The sequence below is a fragment of the Strongylocentrotus purpuratus genome, unplaced genomic scaffold, assembly GCF_000002235.5.
Source record: "Strongylocentrotus purpuratus isolate Spur 01 unplaced genomic scaffold, Spur_5.0 spur5_scaffold_19, whole genome shotgun sequence".
NCBI lineage: Eukaryota > Metazoa > Echinodermata > Echinoidea > Camarodonta > Strongylocentrotidae > Strongylocentrotus > Strongylocentrotus purpuratus.
In genome coordinates this window covers 5,640,325-5,661,330 of record NW_022145604.1, presented here as the reverse complement: position 1 = coordinate 5,661,330, position 21,006 = coordinate 5,640,325, and the positions used below count along the sequence as shown (strand labels likewise).

General features: G+C 38.0%; 2 protein-coding genes across 2 annotated transcripts in view; one reads left to right on the top strand and one right to left on the bottom strand.

The window, feature by feature from the left end:
- Positions 1-637: 637 nt before the first annotated feature.
- On the bottom strand, positions 638-11,206 carry LOC115925978 (slit homolog 2 protein-like). The gene is made up of 2 exons (XM_030990109.1): positions 8,877-11,206; positions 638-1,130 (listed from the first exon to the last, which is right to left on the bottom strand). The coding sequence occupies exons 1-2, from the start codon at positions 11,204-11,206 to the stop codon at positions 638-640; spliced, it is 2,823 nt and encodes a 940-aa protein (XP_030845969.1).
- Positions 11,207-16,710: 5,504 nt separating this feature from the next.
- Positions 16,711-21,006, top strand: part of LOC755000 (polypeptide N-acetylgalactosaminyltransferase 13) — a 58,648-nt gene continuing 54,352 nt past the window's right edge. The window contains exon 1 of the mRNA XM_030990111.1: positions 16,711-16,823. The gene's annotated coding sequence lies outside the window, so the exon portion shown is untranslated. The remainder of the gene's footprint in view (positions 16,824-21,006) is intronic.

Genomic DNA, 21,006 nt, shown 5'->3' with positions numbered 1-21,006 from the left:
TACAAAAATATAAATGTTGCCGACAACAATAGAACATAATTTGTTTGGTTTTCTTATGGTGTTACTTACACATGAACATGTACATGTAGGGTATATCAGTGGGAAAAGTAGCACTGTGCTTTCCGGCAATAAACCGCCTAAACATTGACACAGACATGAGTGATTGAAAGACGAAGGCGCTAATGAAAATGTTCAGACAATCTACTCCTAACATAATACTGTACAGTAACGGCGCTTGTATACTGAAGAAATGAGGCTAACGTTTATGTTTATATCTGTTCTAAGGGGAATTGTTAGAGTTTCATCCTAAAAAGACCGGGCTATTCAATTCAAATAATTACATTTCTAAAACATGAGTTCTCGAATATCGTGATTTTTTTCTTCTTCCATTAACCATTATACTGCATTAGAGCAAAACCAAGGTATTTGGTCATTTCGTGTATTATATGGATGACCACATTATGGTTTTCGTAATATAAATTGACATCAGATGTGTTTGACACTTCATATCTTATATGACCCGTGCTCTAGAGCTCTTAGCTTAATACATGAATCAGATATACTAAAATATGAGATGTGGACAGTGATGTATGGAACAAACTAGCTTGAGTCTGCCTGAAAATAAGTCAGACCGTTACTACTCGTTGGGGATCAAGTCATTAGTCCTAAGATTAATGGTGAGATTTTTCACCAGTTTATTCCAGAAAAAATCGTGTCCTCTCACGTCCTCAGTCCAATGTAGGTAGGGTTTGCCGTCACTTAAATATAACCTTGCCAAGAATGGTAGCTCCTCGTCAGGGAAGTCTTCGAGAAAGACCACGACTACGAATTCGGTCTGGGTGTCGCTTACATGGTCCATGGCGGTGCGGAATTTGAGCATAAACCAGCGATCGTGCACGGCGGCTCTGCTGAGTAGAATGATGGTTTTGTAACTATGGCTCACCACGTAGTCGACGGCGTCCAGATAGTGCATACCAAGGATTAGGTCTTGATCACCACAGACATTCCTCTGGAACTGCGGAAGCCGTTCTTCCAGAGCTGGTTGGAGTTGTTGACGAACCCATTCTTCGTCGTCGTCGTAGAAGATGATATTCAAGTCAAACTCGTAGTCGTTGTGGACCCGAGCGTCTCTCATCTCTTTATATTCAATTAACATTAGTTTCAAGAGAAAGCGTTTGTACTTTGTACTTGTATAATATTTTATTTCAACACGGATCACTTGATTAGGCCAACGGCTGTTCTTCTGCAAGTCCGTTCATACATAAAAAGGAATCATATACAAAATATATACAATTCAAAATAACACGCAATACAAATTATTCAATTAAAACAGTAAAAGGAAAGCGGATTTAAAATCAATTGAATAAAATACACAGACAAATTATGTGACAAGCGTGATAAATGACATAATATAACAATAACTAAATACAAATATAAAATGAAGTAAATTAAAGTAAAAGTTAAGTTAAAATTAGGAATTGAAAATTTAAAAAAATTAAAATTGATATATATATTTAAAAGAGTAAACCTTATGATAACAATAGATCGAGAAAAACAAGCGAATTAGGATACTGGCAAACATTTTGTATAACTATATTGAATAAGCAGCTAGTGTGATTGCACAGCATAATTAAACAGATTGAAAACAAAAGGCATAACAGAGAGAGAGAGAGAGATAGATGGAGAGAAAGGGAGAGGGAAAAAGAGAAAGAGAGATGTGAGGGAGAGAGAAATGAAGAGAGAGAGAGAGAGAGAGAGAGAAGGGGGAACAAGAGAGATGGAGAAAAGAAGCCACTATACTATTTCACTCTATACGGTATAATGTCCAATTTGAAACTGTAAAAGCTCAAAGCTTTTACATCATTAGGTTATTCATTAGGTTATTCATTCCATCGTTTTGCTCCTCTGTATTGCAGACTTCTCTTTTAAAAGTTAGTTTTAACCGGTGGTACTTGATTTAAAAATATGAATGAAAAACATATTAATTACTGTTACTCAAAACAAATTGATTAAAGGTACTCTCTGGTGGCATTTCATATGCAATGTTGTACAATATACGTAAAGTGCGTATATATTTCGCCTCTCCTTAAGTCTTTTGACATCTAATTTTGTAAATAATAGTTCAGACGGATACATCCAATCCACATGTAATACACAACGAAGAGCTCTATTTTGAAGTTTTTGTAGATGGTCGTTAAGTACTTTTCCTAAGTTCTATAGGGAAAGTGTGTAATATCTCATTCCAAATACAATAATATTTCTCACCTATTTACATTGAATATTAGGTAGTTGAAAGGAAAAGGTGTTAATATTAATTCGAACTCAAGGAAATGCTTATTTCTAGCAAAAGTTATGATACTTTTTTGTTATGATGATTACAATCTTGACTTTATTCGCATCCCTTGTTTAAGGTAACCCTTCTCATTGAGGTGATACAAAATGTTTAAAGTTTATTAGGGATGTTATCCTTTTGATGAAAGTCTACTATCAATTTCTTTGATACTTATCATCATAATTATGTGTTCCTTCTTGCAATAGGGTTTAGTAACCTTTGAGTTTTCATTTGCTATTCGAGATAAACACCTTATGCTCATTACGCGTGTGAAATGGCGTAGCAGACATATGAGCAGAGAGAACTTAGATATCATGAGTCAAGAAGTTAGTAGGCTGTTCAAAATAAATAAAGGTCATCCTATGGATTGAATTGCATCATTTTAAACAATTAAGCACTGAAGCACGGGGCATAATTTAACTTTTTAAATGGATTTAAGACCAAAGAACTCGTTCCATCCGCCCAAACTTAGTACAAGGCGATTTTGACAACCCTTTTTAAATACCCTGGTGATCAGTCACCCGTGGCAGAAAGAATATAAATATGATACCATTGGACAGGAAACTTGTTACTATTCATCATGGAATAGATTTTCTCTCATCTGAACAATATTTAACCAAGTCCCTTTAAAGATAAACTTGAGTTCTGGTAATGCGATTGCATTGTGAAAGAAAAGGTGTGGAATGGATCAGAAAAGTTGATCATATAGCATGTAAGTAATGGTGTGTAATGCAAGGTTCTGGAGACATCAAAATCATCATAAATTTGGCAGAGTCTTGGTAAAGTAACAATCACTTACACAGAAAGGTGTATATGGGACAACACACATGGTGTCGGGGCTAGTACTACCCTGATTTCCTTATCTTTCTATGCTCATTACTCAGCCAGTATACATTTTCTTCCAAATTGTTTGGCACATGACATTTATTTCTAATCTTGAACATTCAGTGTAAGTTTCGTTAGATTCTGTGAGAATTCATTTTCTTTTTTTACCAGAACTCAAGTTTATCTTTAAGCTTGACGTCGGGTTTCAATCATATAGTAGAACAGAGGCGACAATGTCTCACAAACATAATCGCAAAGACTGTCGAGAAAAAAAAATCAACCTTAGTCAATTTAATTGTGTCGTACACAACAATTCGACTCTTGTCCACCGCCCTTTGAAATTTGCACATTTTACAATGACGTGTTTCGTAATCTGAACATGATTTATATGGGATTCTCGAAAGTCTTTACGATCGCACCTTCACACACAGTGGTAAAATACCGTTTTAATCGTCACGTTTTGATAAAATGTTTTTTTGTTTTGAAAGATATTTTATTGTTCATTCAATGCACAACAAATAGTAACAGAATGATAACATATATATGATTTAACATAATATTACATAATATAAAATATGATGTGGTCACCGGGCGACGATCACAGTGTGACTATAGCTAGAAGCAATCATATTCACTTTCATACTGTTTAGATCACATATACTGTGGATCAAAGGAGAACCACAAAATATATTGACATAACATTATTCCGTATATAGGCCTACACAAAACAAAAACAACCGTAATAAACATTCAAAATTTATTACAAAAAAAAGTATGCAGGTGCCGATGATCGTTGCGTATACACTTTACTAATATATAAGATGATATCTTAATAATGAATATGTGAAATATAATCAATATCAAGACACTTAAGATACTACACTAAGATATTTACACACAAAAACTTAATTTATCTTTTTATCATATACATCTTTGCAGATGCCGATGATCGTTGTTTAAAAACGTTCTCAATATATTCGACGATATCTTAATAATAAAATATCAAATATAACCAATGTCAAGACAATTTAGATACTACACTAAGATATTTACACAACGCAAAATTAATTGATCTCATTATCAAATACATCTCTGCAGATGCCGATGATAGTTGTTTATACAGGTTATCAATACATATTCGATGATATCTTAATAATAAAATATCAAATATAACCAATATCATGACAATTTAGATACTACACTAAGATATTTACACAGAAAGAACTTAAATGATCTTTTTATCAAATACACCTTTGCAGATACCGATGGTTGTTTCTTATACTCGATGATATCTTAATAATAAAATATCAAATATAACCAATGTCAAGATAATTTAGATACTACACTAAGATATTTACACAGAAAAAACTAAAATGATCTTTTTATCAAATACATCTTTGCAGATGCCGATGATCGTTGTTTATACACGTTATTATCAATATATATTCTACGATATCTTAATAATAAAATATCAAATATAACCCATGTCAAGACAATTTAGATACACACTAAGATATTTACACAACACAAAATTAATTGATCTTATTATCAAATACATCTCTGCAGATGCCGATGATCGTTGTTTATACACGTTATCAATATTTATTCGATGATATCTTAATAATTAATATTTCAAATATAACCAATATCAAGACTTTTTTGATACTACACTAAGATATTTACACAGAAAAAACTTAAATGATCTTTTTATCAAATACATCTTTGCAGATGCCGATGATCGTTGTTTATACACGTTATTATCAATATATATTCTACGATATCCTAATAATAAAATATCAAATATAACCAATGTCAAGACAATTTAGATACACACTAAGATAATTACACAACACAAAATTAATTGATCTTATTATCAAATACATCTCTGCAGATGCCGATGATCGTTGTTTATACACGTTATCAATATATATTCGATGATATCTTAATAATGAATATTTCAAATATAACCAATATCAAGACTTTTTTTTATACTACACTAAGATATTTACACAGAAAAAACTTAAATGATCTTTTTATCAAAAACACCTTTGCAGATGCCGATGATCGTTTCTTATACTCGATGATATCTTAATAATAAAATATCAAATATAACCAATATCAGGACAATTTAGGTACTACACTAAGATATTTACACAACACAAAATTAATTGATCTTTTTATCAAACACATCTTTGCAGATGCCGATGATCGCTACTTATACACGTTATCAATATATTTTCGATGATATCTTAGTAATAAAATTTCAGGCCTATAACATATATCAAGACAATTTAGATACTACACTAAGATATTTACGCAACACAAACTTAATTGATCTTTTTATCAAATACATTTTATAGATTGAGACAGAAAAATATATGACGAGTATTCAATGACTAGTTGTTTTCAAAGCTAATAGAGATTAACCCATTTCATAGTGTCATCTTTAAGTGACCTTTAATTTTTATTTTGAAATCTCTGAAATGGCAACGGAGAGTGAAGTTCATAATCACTTTTTTCTTGTTCAAATTGGCAATTTGTAGTTGATTTTCGTTGTTGCAATTTTGATTCACACAGCTTTTAGTTTTCAATAATGAAAGAGTGGGAATTACGAAAAATTGTTTCATATTTGAGGAGGAAAAGTAGATTCATTTAGACCTGCAGAAAAGTTTCTGTGAACTGCTATGAGTTAAATGAGAATGTTGGAGAGCTGGATCAAAACCAAAACAGATTGTTATAAACAAAAAAAGCATGACTGTCAAGTTTTTAGCATTTGAGACTTTGGCTTTCGAATCAGTCCTACTAATCAAACATTACTACTTAACTTAGATAGAAATAGAATCCTGCGTTATTTTTAACTCCCGGATTTTAATAACGTATTATTTATGAAAGACATAAACTAAAGATTAGTACAGAACAAAGATAAAAAGGAAAGAAGAAAAGAATATAAAACGCAGTAGACAGCTATCGAGTCTACCATGGATAAATAGTCACGTTGCAAAAAACTCGCTGTGTGTTGGTGTGTGTTTTTGAACGGAATTGTGTTTTGCATACGTCTTCACACTACCTTCATTTCAAGATATAAGACAGTCAAACGTGGAAGTTCTAGTCAAAAGTGGAAGTTTTAGTATACATGTAGGGTATATCAGTAGGAAAAGTAGCACTGTTTTTCGGCAAACATCTGCCGAATGCCTAGGTCACATTTGCCGCCTCGGCCGTGCGGTCTAAAATATATACGGCAAATAGTAATTATAGGACTGCCGCAGCATTCCCACGGTAGCGGTCACATAATATGTAAGGGTAGCCGCACGGCGTAATTTGAATTTGTGGAGACAGAAAATCTGCGATTGCCGTACGACCTTTGAAGTGATGACGCACGGTCGCGTTAGGGCATCCCTGCGGCCGCTGTAGCTTTTTGACAAATACTAAGGCAGACGCAAGTTAGCCGCAAGGTGCCCGTAAGGCGGCTGAAGGGGGACCATACGGCGACCGTGCGGCCAGACTGATGTAACCGTTTCATCCCTGGAGTATATAAAACGCAAGACTATCGTACGACCGACGTACGGTCGACGTGGAACAGCTCTACCGCATGTCTAAAGTGACTCTCACACTCTGCCGTGTAGGCCTACCGTGTGCCACCGTGCGCGAAAATGTCTGCGGACGGTGGAGAACGACGAGGGCACACGGTGGTTCGTTATCAAAGCGGGCAACACGTTAATAGGGCGTTGGCGCTTATTTACACCCGGTGGGACCCGGCGAAAGTTTTGGGCATGTTCAAAACTTTGGCCGGCTGGCACCGGCCGCAAGTAAGCGGCAAGAGGACGACGTTGAACGGTATGAGGACGGTATGAATACGTTATGAAAACGGTCACACTGTATGAACACGTTCACAATACGCTCATAACCCGTTACAGAACGGTGATGAACGGGCAAAAAAATCGGGGTATTTATGGCAGTCGTGTCATGACGTCAGCAGTCCGGGGACTCGCTCACAGGACGCTCCGAGCGGTGAGGGGACGCTAAGTGACTGGTAGGTGGCTGCTACAAACCCGGTGCACACGTTCGAGACCCGGTATGGGCCCGGTATGGAAACGGCCAAAATTTTCAACAAAAGTCAATCTGGGCGGTGAAGACGGTAGAAGCACGTTCAACACCCGGTATGCGCCCGGTGAGAACGGTCAGAAGATGGCAACGAAACGGTGAAAAGATTAATTTTATGAATTTTTTTTTTGCGGCCGGGGACAAGTTCGCTCAAAACCCAACGTTCTGGACTCTGTTGTTTTTTAATAGCCCGGCAGGTGGACGGTAGGCCTACACGGCAGAGTGTGAGAGCTCCATAAGGCGTGTCTAACCGTTTCGACGAACCTAGAAATGAAAAACAGTTATGACTCCGCGTTTTAATCCCACGGCGACCCGTACGGCCTGTAAAGATAGGGATACGCCCTCGGGTGACCGTGAGGTCGCAAGTATCTTTCGATTTCGGGGGCGTACGGCCGCCGTATCCTATCCGTAGAGCAAATGTGACCTAGGCATAAAAAATTGACACAAATGGAGTGATGGCGGGGGTGGTAGCCCCCTTGGAATCTCAGCCATGGAATGACAAAACATTATTAAACTTGGAATATTGATAGAGTATCTCATAAAGAATACGTCCATGAAATTTCATATCTATGTCTCGAATGGCTTTTGATTGATTATAAATTAACTATTCACATATCCGAGAAGTAACAATTCTGCATTTTGTACAGAACATAATTTATAGGGAAATTTTCATTTTGGCAGCGCTATGATTTTTGACACTACGCAGTACCCATGGTACCCTTTGGTCGAACGTATATTATGATCCCCAAAAGATAGGGACAAAGTGGAATCTGAACCTGGCACTTTTAAGGTTAAACAAAAAAGTGCTCCCGGCGGTCCGGATTGACATGTCCTGCGGTCTGGACTTTGGGAATCCCTGGTCTAGAGTAACATGCAGAGTAATAGTTGCTATTTCTTCTATCAACCGGTATACTGCACAAGAGCAAAACCAAGGTATTTCGCCATCTGGTGTATCATAATTTATGCATAACCACATATTATGAATTTCTAAATATAAATTGACATCAGATGTTTTTTGCAACTTCATATTTAGTCTGATCCAAGCTCCAGTAGGGCTCTTAGCTTAATACATGATTCAGATATACTAAACTCTGAGATGTGGACGGTAATGTAGAATGGATCACACTATCACGAAAATAAGTCAGACCGTTACTACTCGTTTGGGATTAAGTCATTGGTTTTGAGATTAATAGTGAGACTTTTCACCAGTTTATTCCAGAAAAAATCGTGTCCTCTCACGTCCTCTGTCCAATGTAGGTAGGGTCTGCCGTCACTTAAATATAACCTTGCCAAGAATGGTATCTCCTCGTCAGGGATGTCTTCGAGAAAGACCACGACTACAAATTCGGTCTCGGTGTCGCTCACATGGTCCATTGCGGTGCGGAATTTGAGCATAAACCAGCGATCGTGCACGGCGGTTCTGCTGAGTAGAATGAGTGTTTTGTAACTATGGCTCACCACGTAGTCGACAGCGTCCAGATAGTGCATACCAGGGATGAGGTCTTGATCACCAAAGACATTCCTCTGGAACTGTGGAAGCCGTTCTTCCAGAGCTGGTTGGAGTTGTTGACAAGCCCATTCTTCGTCGTCATCGTAGAAGATTATATTCAAATCATACTCGTAGTCGTTGAGGTCCCTGGCGTCTCTCATCTCTTTATATCCAATTACCATTAGTTTCATGAGAAAGAGTTTGTACTTCAACTGCCATCGTTTGCGATAAAGGACTACGACGATGACAACCAAGAAAATGCCGGCGAGAGGAGTCAAGCATACAAGAGCAATGTTAAGTCCACAAAGTGTATTGGGATCAAAATCAAGTAAAAGTTTCTCGCGAAGAGGCTCTAAAGATGCCGACGAACAGACTGTTCTGTTCTCGTCAATGACGTCAAGATGTCCACTCATCCAATCGCGGAACCATCGAAGATCGCAGTTACAGCTGATAGGATTCAATGACAAATCGAGAGATAGAAGCGAAGATTCTATTGGTTCAAATGTCGTTTGGTTGAGACGGGTTAATCTATTGTTTGATAGCAAAAGAGTAGTCAGTCTGGGATTGTTCGAAAATAGTTGCTCACCGAGGTATGCCAAAAGGTTATCACCAAGATCGATAAATGTCACTTGATCTAACATTTTGAATATATCAAAATTAAGTTGTTGAATTATGTTTCCACGTAAATTTAGCACCCGAAGCGATTCCAATCCCTTAAAAGCTAATGGATTAAGGCATGAAATATGACAGGCTTCTAAACTAAGGTTCTGAAGAGCAGAGAGTTGTTCGAAGATCCTAGCTGGAAATTCAGATGGAATGTGATGGTTTAAATAATTTTGGCTCAGATTCAAATTAATAAGATTTGACAATCCGTCAAAAAGAGAGACATTCAGGATTCTATCCCAGAGATTAAATATCGCCAGCCCCGAATTACATATTTCCAAATCTACAAGGCCTTGTAAATCTTTTAAGGCTATTCCAGGTCGCATAGCGAGCACTAGGCTTTTCATGTTATTCATGAAAAGGGTCGTTAAGTTCGGGGCTACCAGGTAAAAATACCCAATACTGCAATACATGTTGTTCATGGCGATGGTTTGAATTCCCGTCAGTTTCGAAAACGACGTGATTTCCAGGGCAATAAGGTCGTTCAAGCTCAGATCTAACAGCGTTAGATTTCGCAAACCGAAAAATGCAAATTTTGAGATTTCTGTCAAAGAATTAAAGCGTAAGTGCAACTCATTCAAGTCAAGTGCCCATTCGTCAGTATTTGGGTTTATATATTTTATTTGATTGTAGTTTAAGTTCAAAACTTTTAACTCCCGCATGCCTTGAAAGAATACCGGTTCAATAGAGACGATGTCGTTTGATGATAGATCAAGTTCCACGAGTCTTGTCAGGTTTGAGAACACGTATGGAGAGAGGGATTTGATTTCGTTGTATGATAGATCAAGTTCCACGAGTCTTGTCAGGTTTGAGAACACGTATGGAGAGAGAGATGGGATTTCGTTGTGCGATAGATCAAGTTTCACGAGTCTTGTCAGGTTTGAGAACACGTACGGAGAGAGAGATTGTACCTGGTTCAGTGTTAATCTAAGCACAGAAAGAGAGCAATTATGTAAGTGACCAAAGAAATCTCGTGGCAAGACTGTGATATCGGTATAACCTATAGTGAGCTCCACTATTTCAGAGTGACAGATCCCGCGAAAAATATCCTTCAGTATCTCAAGTGTCAAAGGTTTGTACCCAAGGACCAGTGATCGGACACGCAACGATGCAATAACGTTCGGGTCTACTAAATTAATACGATTCCCTATCAGATTCACATAACCAATTTGACATCCAAACATGAAAGATTCTGCCGTGAGATGCTTGATTCTATTATATGACAAGTCGATGTTCTTTACTCTGCCACAAAGGCTCATGTTAACGAAAGTGAGATCGTTGAAGCTAAGGTGTATAGACTCCACAGACGGGCTCCATTTCAGAGTGTCGTTTGGAAGCAGTTTCAGATTCGAACATATCAGATCCAGTATGGACAGGTTCTTAGACCCCCTGAACAGGTCTGTAGCTGGGAGAACAAGATGAAGGTTGTATGATAGGTCTAAGTGATTCAATTCCTTTAGAGGGTGAAAGGATGCAGATTCTATCATTCTAATGTCGTTTGATTTAAGATACAATACCTGGATCAAAGGGTATCTCTTGAAAGAAGAATTAAAGATGAAAGTGATATTGTTGGACCCGACGTCCAGTTCTTTAATATCGTTTGGAAGATTCTGAGGGATGGAGTCCAACCCAAGATCATGGCAATCAGCTTTCTTCTGCTCGACATTATAATCACATATCATAGAAGAAGTAAGCATGGCATCTTGGTGTATGGTTTGGATGAGCGTCGGGGTTAGAATACACAATACAACCAATGGCAGACAGCGTAGAAGAGGTGCTCGTCGTATGAATGCCATACTAACTGACTCCTGTCTGAAATAGAAATAGAAGATGATAAACTGCAGAAAACAAACCTCCACATCAACAATTATAACCCTAACCACAGGCATATCACTGACCTTAATTCTAACCCTAACCCGAATACATTCTACTGATGCTTAGTAACGTATTCTTCACTTATGTCATGATAATTATTTCTCTCTAAAGCTTGAATTATGTGCAATTGAATAGTATTACAGTTCAGAGCAACTTAACAATTACCGTTTCTTTAACCAGAATCACACTTTAAACTGTCAGAGATATCTTCGTAAAACCGAAAACAGGCAAATACTTCGAAAAGGCGTATATTGCACTGTTAATACACAGCCCTAATCGTTCACTGCGAGTCCAATTAGTTTTGACAAGGGATAGGGGGCCGATTCGCCGCTAAATATATTTTCTCACGAATTGGGCCCCCGCCCCCTCCTGCCGCCGGCTGGATCCGCCCCTGAGTAGAGGTATGTTGCGATGCATTTAAAAGACCACAACCCTTGAGTAATTCCACGTCGTTTTTTCATTCACATACAGCAAGGTAAGAAACAATCGTAAGAAAATAAGATTCAATCGTTCATTTAAATGTTTTTATTGTCAGAGTCGCTTCACTTTTATATTTACCTTAACTATAAGAAAGGTCAATAAAGTATTCCCAAAAAGGTCTTCTGCGGACTCGGAGATTCTGGCAATAACGGCTGACTTGGTTTGGAGAAGAATCAATCTACACTGATGCAGGAAGACCTTCATAAAAGCACATTAGTTTATACGCCCTGTTAAACCATCTTTGATGAATGCTCCAGTTTCGATTTGAGAGCAAAACAATAATATTTTAATCCAGGCAGCGTATTTCCTGCGATAAAAACATCCTATTCCTGCTGGAAAGGGAAACTGTATACTGTACTTTACTAAATGCTTAGTCATTTTATTTGCCTCGTATAGTCTGGAGAAAAAGTAAATTCCCGGGAACAAACCGAGGCAATGTAGAATCATTTCTCCATTATTGAATATCTTGATTTCTATACAGTGCGTATAAAAAGGTACCTAACTTTGGTAGCTTCTAATTACAAGGTTATAACCTATGTGACGTTGAATCATTAATCATGGTAAAGGTAACTAATACACTGTCTCATGATGCCATATTCATAAATGTGCTGCCACGGATGACTGAGCAGCAGGCTTTTCAAAAAGTATTGTCAAAATCCTCTTGTAAGTTTGGGCTGAAGCAATGAATTCCAGTCAAAAGCCATTATGTGTGTATTATCTCATTCCAAAAACAATGATATTGCTCACTTATTATAAATTGACTATTAGGAATTTGAAAGAAAAGGTGTCAATATCAACTCGAACTCAAGGAAATGCTTATTTCTACGAACATTTATGATACTCTTTTTGATATGATGATTACAATCTTGACTCTATTAGCATCCCTTTGTAAAGGTAACTCTTCTCATTGAGTGATACAAAATGCTTAAATTTTATTTGGGATGTTATCCTTTGTATAAAAGTCTACTGTCAATTTCTTTGATACTTATCATCATATGTGTTCTTTGCATTTGGGTTCAGTAACCTTTGAGTTTTCATTTGCTTTTCGAGATAAACACATTGGCCCGAATTTATAAAGGAGGTAAAGGAGATAAATCTAACCCATGGATTAAGCCTCCTTTAGACCATGGTTTAGAGCATGGGTTATCATTTTACAATTCACAAAGGAGGTTTAGATTTGTCCCACGGTTTAACAGCGTCATAAGGCGTCATATATTTAGCCTGTTCAGAGGGGTGGTTTAAAAAGCGGGTTAAATTTAAACCTCCTTTGTGAATTCGGGCCAATATGCTCATTACGCGTATGAAACCCCGTTGTAGTTATACACCTCCACATCTCCAATCAGTTTTACCAGGAGGGGAGACCGAAGGGTCATAAAAGTTTTCCCCTCCCAGGCATAGGGGACGCAATGATAACAATATTAATTAAAAATCTGAATAATTCAAAGATTACGTTATACAAGTATTAAATAAATCTTATTGTACAAAAGTATATAATAAAAGGTACACGCAGTGGTGCAGATACATCAGGGAACAGGGGGTACCAGTCGTGACCCCCCACCAAAAAAAGTTCCGATGACCGCTCAGAATCTGGACCCACCCCACGCCACTGTGGAAGCCGACATTTACACCGTGTTCTTGTTTTTTCTTTCACAATGTTTCTCAAAAGTGTGAGTGTGGGGGTGGGAGGGGCAGTGAACCTTTGCTCATGGAGGGCCTAATTTTCTGGAATGCTCTCCCTCGAGAGATTAGAAATAACGGATCAGTCGAAGCGTTAAAATTTTGATTTGGCCTTTCTTCTTAGGTCGATTTCATAATTCTATCAATCTATCTATCCTTGTTTGTGTTGTTATGGTTATTATTATTATGTATTTACGTAGTTTGGTTTTTAATTATTATTATTATCATTATTATTATTATTTCCCCAGATCTGTGCCCGCGACAGAACGTAACCGACCTAAAGGGTACCTTCGAATGGGACTACACCCCCGCGGGAGAGTACGCCTTCTTACCCTGCCCCAATGGGGGCTGGCTGGAGGAGTACTTCCCCACCGCCCCTCCCATGATGGTAGCCTACCGCCCCTGCTACCCACCCACGGTAAGAAAGGGGCTGATCGAGGCAGCTGTTCTACGAGGGGGCTTTCTGGGGCGAGCCGGTGACGGACATCTGTCGATGGAGCTCGGAGACAACATGGATGCTGGATGACATCCGCAAGGCGATCAGGGAGGAAATCTTGGATATGGTATGTCAGCAGGGGTTCTAGGACACCTACCCCCTGGACATCCACCCCCGGATTACCACCCCCGTCAACTACCCCTTATAGGACAACAGTATTATGCTACGTCGCATTATTTTGACCCTTTTCGTATCTGGCATAATTTGGCTGTTTTTAGCAAAATTCTGGCATAATTGAGCTTTTTTTTTTAGCATAATTTGAATACATTTTCAAGTACATGTAGTGTTCAGCGGCTGGCTGAGTCGGCCGAGGAATGTGAATCAAGACAGTGAATGATGACAACTGATACAAAGAAAGAGAAAGTAAATTTAATATTACAGATAGGATCGAAAGACGATTTTGAATGCAAAATAGGGCCTTGGGACAAGGGGGTGGGGTGGGGTCGGAGTAGGGCTTTTGGGGGTGATATTGATAATAGACAAACATTTGAGGACTTGACCTTCTGACTATATTGCAACACAAATAATTGTATTCTATTATAACGTGATATAAATATCGATTCTAGGGGATTTTTTTCACAAGATAATACAGCATTGACAAAAATATTTCCTCTTTCTCTTAGATTCAAAATCAAACGGTTTAAGGGAAGTTAGGAACAGTATATCAAAGATGGCAGTACATAACTTCTTCCTTTTCAATATATTGCCCTAAGGACGAGCCATCCTAGGAGGGCTGCAACCTTCTGAAGTCTTAAAGGTAATACAAAGTTTGGGAAAATTTTGAAAATTGGGTGGATAGTGATTCTTTACAATTTTGATATATTTGGATGCCGGCATGTGGATTTATTATAAGCACTAAAAAAAGTTAGCACCTGAAACACTTCTGCTTTCGAGAAAATTTTTGGATAAATTTCAAATAGCTCCTACGGCTGTACAATGGTAGCTTCGACCATGAAAATCTCAGAATATGTAGTTGTGATATATAATTTCCAAACGGGAATAGCTATTCGGTCGATTTAAGTCAAGAAACATTTTTTTTATTGCTTAATTAATATCTTGACCTTGAGAGGGAGCTATACATCATAAATAGTTTATCATTTACAGTTTCATAGCTTTAGACTCGATCTCAACAGCGACAACGATCACTGAATATTGTAGGATCGCATTTGCTTCCAACTTGTTTTTTTAAACCAAAATTCAAGACCCCATACCAAAACTTTGTTTTACCTTTAATGCTTGCATATTTCACATTCCTTTTCTTTGTCTTCACCTTCTTTCCTTGCCGTCTTCTTCCTCTATTTCCTGCTCTCCTCTCGTTTCTTTTTCTCCTTCTGTTTTACCTTCTCCTCCTTCTTCCTTTTCTCCTACTATTACATTTTTTCCTTTCTTCTTATTCTTTCTATCTATCTCTCTATTTTCTTTATCTCTTTCTCCTTCTGCCCCTCTTTCTTTCTCTTATTCTTTACCCACCCAAAGCTCTTTTCTCATTCTTTTCCTCCTCCTCCTTCTTCGTATCCAGTTCCTCTCGTTCCTGTTTCTTTTTATGCTTAATAATATTAATCAATCATACTTGTCAAACAGCTTTTGTATGGATGTAGAGTTCAGAAAAAATTCATCTAAGTCACATATTATATTGTTTATAAATTCTAAATATCCATTTCGCATTTATGTGACGTCGTCTGCTTGGAGCCACAGTGGCACTGATTTGATGGAATTAACGACACTGGCGTACCGATGGGGCCGTACCGATGGGAGGGGGGGGGGGGGGCAGTTGACCTCAAATAAAATAAAATTCAAACATGGTTTATTTCTAATTCGATACCAGTGATTTACAAATGTTGCTGAAATGGCATGATTTTTACCTGAGCTTCCGGGGGCTCCGCCCCCTTGACCCCACCAGGGCCCTTAGGCAGGCCCCTGGATGATCATCTGACCGTAATTAAATGCCTAAAACCCCTGAGCTTCATGGGGCTTTGCCCCTGGACCCCACGCCAATTACGCTCTACTTGCTTCACCCTACCTGATCGTAAATTCTTTAGCCCCCCCCCCACTTGTTTCGTGGTGCCTGCATCTACAGATCTACGTGGTGCTGATACGGATTTCAGTAGTTAATGCCCCCCCCCCCCCCCAAAAAAAAAAAAAAAAAAAAAAAAAAAAAAAAAACATTCTTGCTCATTACGTCACTTGTTAACGCCCTTGTAACCCCAAACATACGACATGTTCAATGTATCCGTTAATATGTTTGTATATTTTGTATGACGTATTCCATTATGAAAAATATGAAGTAGGCCTACATGCCTATTAACCCTGCTTTGTTGACCTTGGCCTTTTCTCTCTTCTACTTTTATATACCTTTTTAAACGTATCTATACAAGTTTATGCACTGTTACCTCCTGTGTTAATTAATCACGATGTTAATGAAGTGATATTGAAACAAAAGATATGAAATTGAAATAAGATCTAGTCGAAATCGGACTACGTCATGTTTTTGTCTTTTCCTGGATCCTGGAACTGGAATTGAACTCGAGTTTGAACTTTATTGGAACACCTTTTAGTCCCTTGGGGGCAAATAAAGGCTTAAAGGAGCAAACAAATAAAACAAATGATTACAAAATTTACATTTACAGCATATTTTCAAGGTATGTACAATTGTCACTTAGTTTAATAATGAACACTTTCTTCTCTAGTAGATACAGAAATGAGGGAAGAAGTCTGAACAAAAATTGGCTTACTAGCTTCAGACGTAATTATGCGCATGCGCTGTTCAATCAACATTTCCTCGTTCTTGGTGTGTACACAAACTACGTGGCTTCTCGTTGTGATTTAGCGTAAGAAGTAACCTTCCTCTCATTGCTTTACCTTCTGATTCATGTGTATGAAATTAGGTAAGTGATTGTTGGCTATTGTATTAGGGTTCTAGTTGTGTTAGTGTGTTTCTTATATTTGTGATAGAGCCACAAATGCCTTCGTTTTATAAAGCTGTAAGAAGAATGTGAGCCGGAAATTGGATATTGTCTACCCCGATGATGACGGCGAGACTTTTGGCCTGTGACAGAGACGCCCGTTAGCTAGGGCTATATGAAGTTGCAATGTCTAGTAGATACTAGTAGGCCTAGTGGTAGTTGGAACATGAATTTGAATGATACAAGTAGCTTGGATAGGTGTATGTGCTGATAATTAGAAGTGATGAATATATCGCTGTAATACAGAATATCTTACCTTTCTTTTTGGCAGTTTAGTTTAGCTAATTTACTCTTTAAATAATCTTTAATTCTCCAGTGATGCCAATGCATGGCAAGTTGCTGGCTAATCGAAAGAATGTCATTTTCTGGTTCTTCTTCTTCTTCTTCCATTTTGAGTACATACATGTACTATTCACCTGTATGCACCTGTCTTTTCGGGCTCCTTTGTAAGACAATGTCTACTAGACCGAATTTTCCGTCTCTTTCGTTCGTTAAGCCTCTTATTTGGGTAGGGTCGGCTCTCTCTTTAGAGGTAGAAGCAGACTATGTATACGCATTCCCTTGCTAACACCATGGCCATTTATGGCCATATTTTTATGCCCCGAAAAACCCCCAAAATGTAATTTTATCTCGTGCATATCCAATTTATGTTACATTTTAAATTAGGCCTAGTCTAGGTCTAGGCTATAATACATCGGTTCAACTTACCAACTTGACTGAAATAATCCGTTTAATGGTCCCTTTTTAGGAAATTATGGGTCAAAATCGACATCCACGTTGAAAATCTTTAACTCTCCCTGCGCATGACGTCATCTAAATCTCATCCCTTCTAGTCTACGCCGAAGGCAAAATGATTACGAAGAAAAACTGTGATAACGCCATTACGAACGTGTAGCTCGTGCACAGTTTTTCCTTCATAATCATTTTGCCTTCGGCGTAGACTAGAAGGGATGAGATTTAAATTGGATATGCACGAGGTAAAATGACATTTGGGGGGATTTTCGGGGCATAAAAATATGGCCATTTATGGCCATGGTGTTAGCAAGGGAATGCGTATAGTCGGCTTCAGTCTCTAAAGAGAGAGCCGACCCTACCCAAATAAGAGACTTAATGAAAGAAAGACACGGAAAATTCGGTCTAATACGTGTACATTGTACCTCTTTACAGAGTTTTATCGTACTACTGTATACTGGGGTTTGTGCAGATGGACCACTACACCGGGGTTCCCCCCCCTTCTCTTAGTCTTTTTAATAGTGCAGAGGGTTCTTACCAGGCAAAGGTAGTGACTCTTCTCTACACAGGCCTCCATTTAACGTCCTATCCGAGGGACGGAGTGTTTCCACTTAACATAGCCTGCGTCTATGAACACACAACGCAGGTTTCAGTTATCCGCCTGGGTGGGATTTGAACCTGGGATCTTTGGTTCGACAGGCAGACACTTTACCGACTAAGCCAACTCACCTCCTCGCCTTCTGGTGGGCTATATTGCATAATCTCCTCAGCTGGGATGTAATATATGCCGAATATAATTAATTTCTAAAGTGGGCTCTAGCAATTATTTCGCCCATGTTGAGCTTTTGAAAGTTGTCCTTAAAGGCTCCAAGGGTGGGGGCAGTACTAACATGGGTCAAGAGAAAGTTCCATTCTGGGAATGTCCTAGGATATACATGTAGGGATTGTTTAAAACAGTCCTTTACAGCAGATAACTTCTTGAATGATAAATGAAGAGCGTACTACTTAGTACTTAGGGATTAGACATTAACTAAGCTCAAGTAAGGGTAAATCCTACCATAAGCTTGTAGAACTGTATATCTCGAAGACTTGTAGTCACCGACGGTGGAGCTCAACTTGAAGCGTTGATTTGAGATTCAGGGGAACATAGCACTAGGCGTGTTGTAGCTAGCTTGCTGTTCCTGGTCAAATCTGCCATACCCAGTATTGGGTATATGGCCACGGAACAATCCGCGAGTGTCGCAAAATGCGGGACTCGCGCGCATATGCGTTTATATACGCCAGAGCCGTACTGGCTCGGGCTGAATCACTACAGAGGTACCCCTACTCCAGATGATTTGTTTTGGTAGTGGTCGGTATCAACAGCAATTATTAAAGTTGTGGATGGATTTGTAGAGGAAAGTCAACCTCTGGGCTGCTCTTCTGTACTCCAATGGTAATGGTTGCCAATTACAGATAGGAGATCATCTCAGCTCAGAGACGCTGCTCCGGCATTCATGACGGTTCAAGACGAATCTTGCAGCATGTTCATGTTCATGAAGAGACATGACAATATGAAATTAAAAATGGAAGTGAATCCTTATTTACCTGTTCTGACTAGCATGAAAATACCCATAACCAAGGAGGAATGATTAAGTTTGAGGGTATATAAACCACACCTCCACAAGGATTCACACATTCATCATGACATGTTCATGACATTAAAAGTAAATACCGTATCAAAAAGTAGGGGTGCGGCCTTTGCGCAACAACAACAAAATTCAGGGGTCAAAACAGCACGTCCATCCACCTACAGGACAATTATAGAATAACTCTACACAACTTACAGACCAATTTTTTATCTTGCATTGTTGACATGAAGACGAAAATAAACAGCATAACTTATGTTACATGTAGATCTAGATCTTTTAGGTAAACTTCTTGTAAATTTATAAGAAAATTGATGAATTTGGTATCAGTTTGTAGAAAAAATAGTGTTCTTTTTTCTTTTCTTTTTTTTCTTTTTTTTTTTCTTCCCTCTACGAAATGTCAAAGTTGGGGTAGCGGTCTATGCGGCGCTGTGGCCTTATCGCTGGCAAATACGGTACAGTGTAACAACATGGAACCCTCTACATTAACAGCAAAAAATGTTTTAGTGATTGGGATACATGTACTTTTAATATCATCTCCGATAAACTATACACAAATTGGCAATTCTGGTACATGTACATGTAAGCCTACCAATTGGAATGATTGCCAAATCAGCTTCAAATGGTAGACAATTGCAGGACTGCTCCGTCATCGCAATGATTCGGAGCCAAATCAAACCTTCTTCCGACTAGAAGTCATACAATAAACTAGAATACATGTAGAAGGCTTACAATAAACTAGAATGTTGATTATGATATCTGTGAATGACCATGTAAGATTTTTTTTCTTCCCAAATTTGGATCGCGGTTTGATTGTGCAGTGTTTTGTTGGCGTTGAAAGTGCCACCTGCAACTATTTCTGAATACGTTGTTTTGGCATTGGGGGGGGGGGGGGGGTTAGTGGTTGTGATTGGTGCTCCTTTGTGCTCTATATAATTGCTCCTTTAAAGCCCAAGTCCACTCCAAAAATAACTTACTTTCAATAGAACCAGAAAGTTATGAATTTTTAATGACATGAAAAACTTTGAAAATCTCTACACAAATTGGCAACTCACTCATGAGTCTGTGACGTATGGTCCTCACTAATTATTTTCTTTAAATTGATAATATAGATTCCCTATTTTCACCCTAAGAATCTTATTTTTTCACACCAGCATCCAAGTTAGATTGTTAGTAATATGTTTTTGTGTGGATGCACAAATGAAGAGTAGTTTTTGTCCAGTTAAATCATGAAAAAATGAATTTTGATAAACTATTTATATAAAAATCAATAATTATAAAATACAATATTCAGAAAATAGTATCAATTCTTCAAAACTCATAAAAGTTTTTGGGAAATGTCATGCACGCAATATGATACAAATCATATAACCTGGGCAAAGGCATGGGGAAATCAAGTTTTGGGGGATAAAAAGGGAAATTAATGGGATTAAACTATATACATGTAAAGCAATTGATAAATAGTGAGAACATGACGTCACAAACTGATAACCAAATTGGCAATTTGTGTACTGATTCTCATTGTTCCATAGTTTTACATACTTTTTCAAAAATTCTTAACTTTCTTATAATTAGTTATCCGATTTTGCACAAACTTTTTTTGATTGGTTTGTCTGATTTTTCTGCTTCTATTGGAAGTAAGTTATTTTTGGAGTGGACTTGCCCTTTAATCTTCGATCGCAACATTTACTGGTACTGAGGTGTGTAAAATACATTTAGACAAGACTTAGGAGACAGAATGCCAT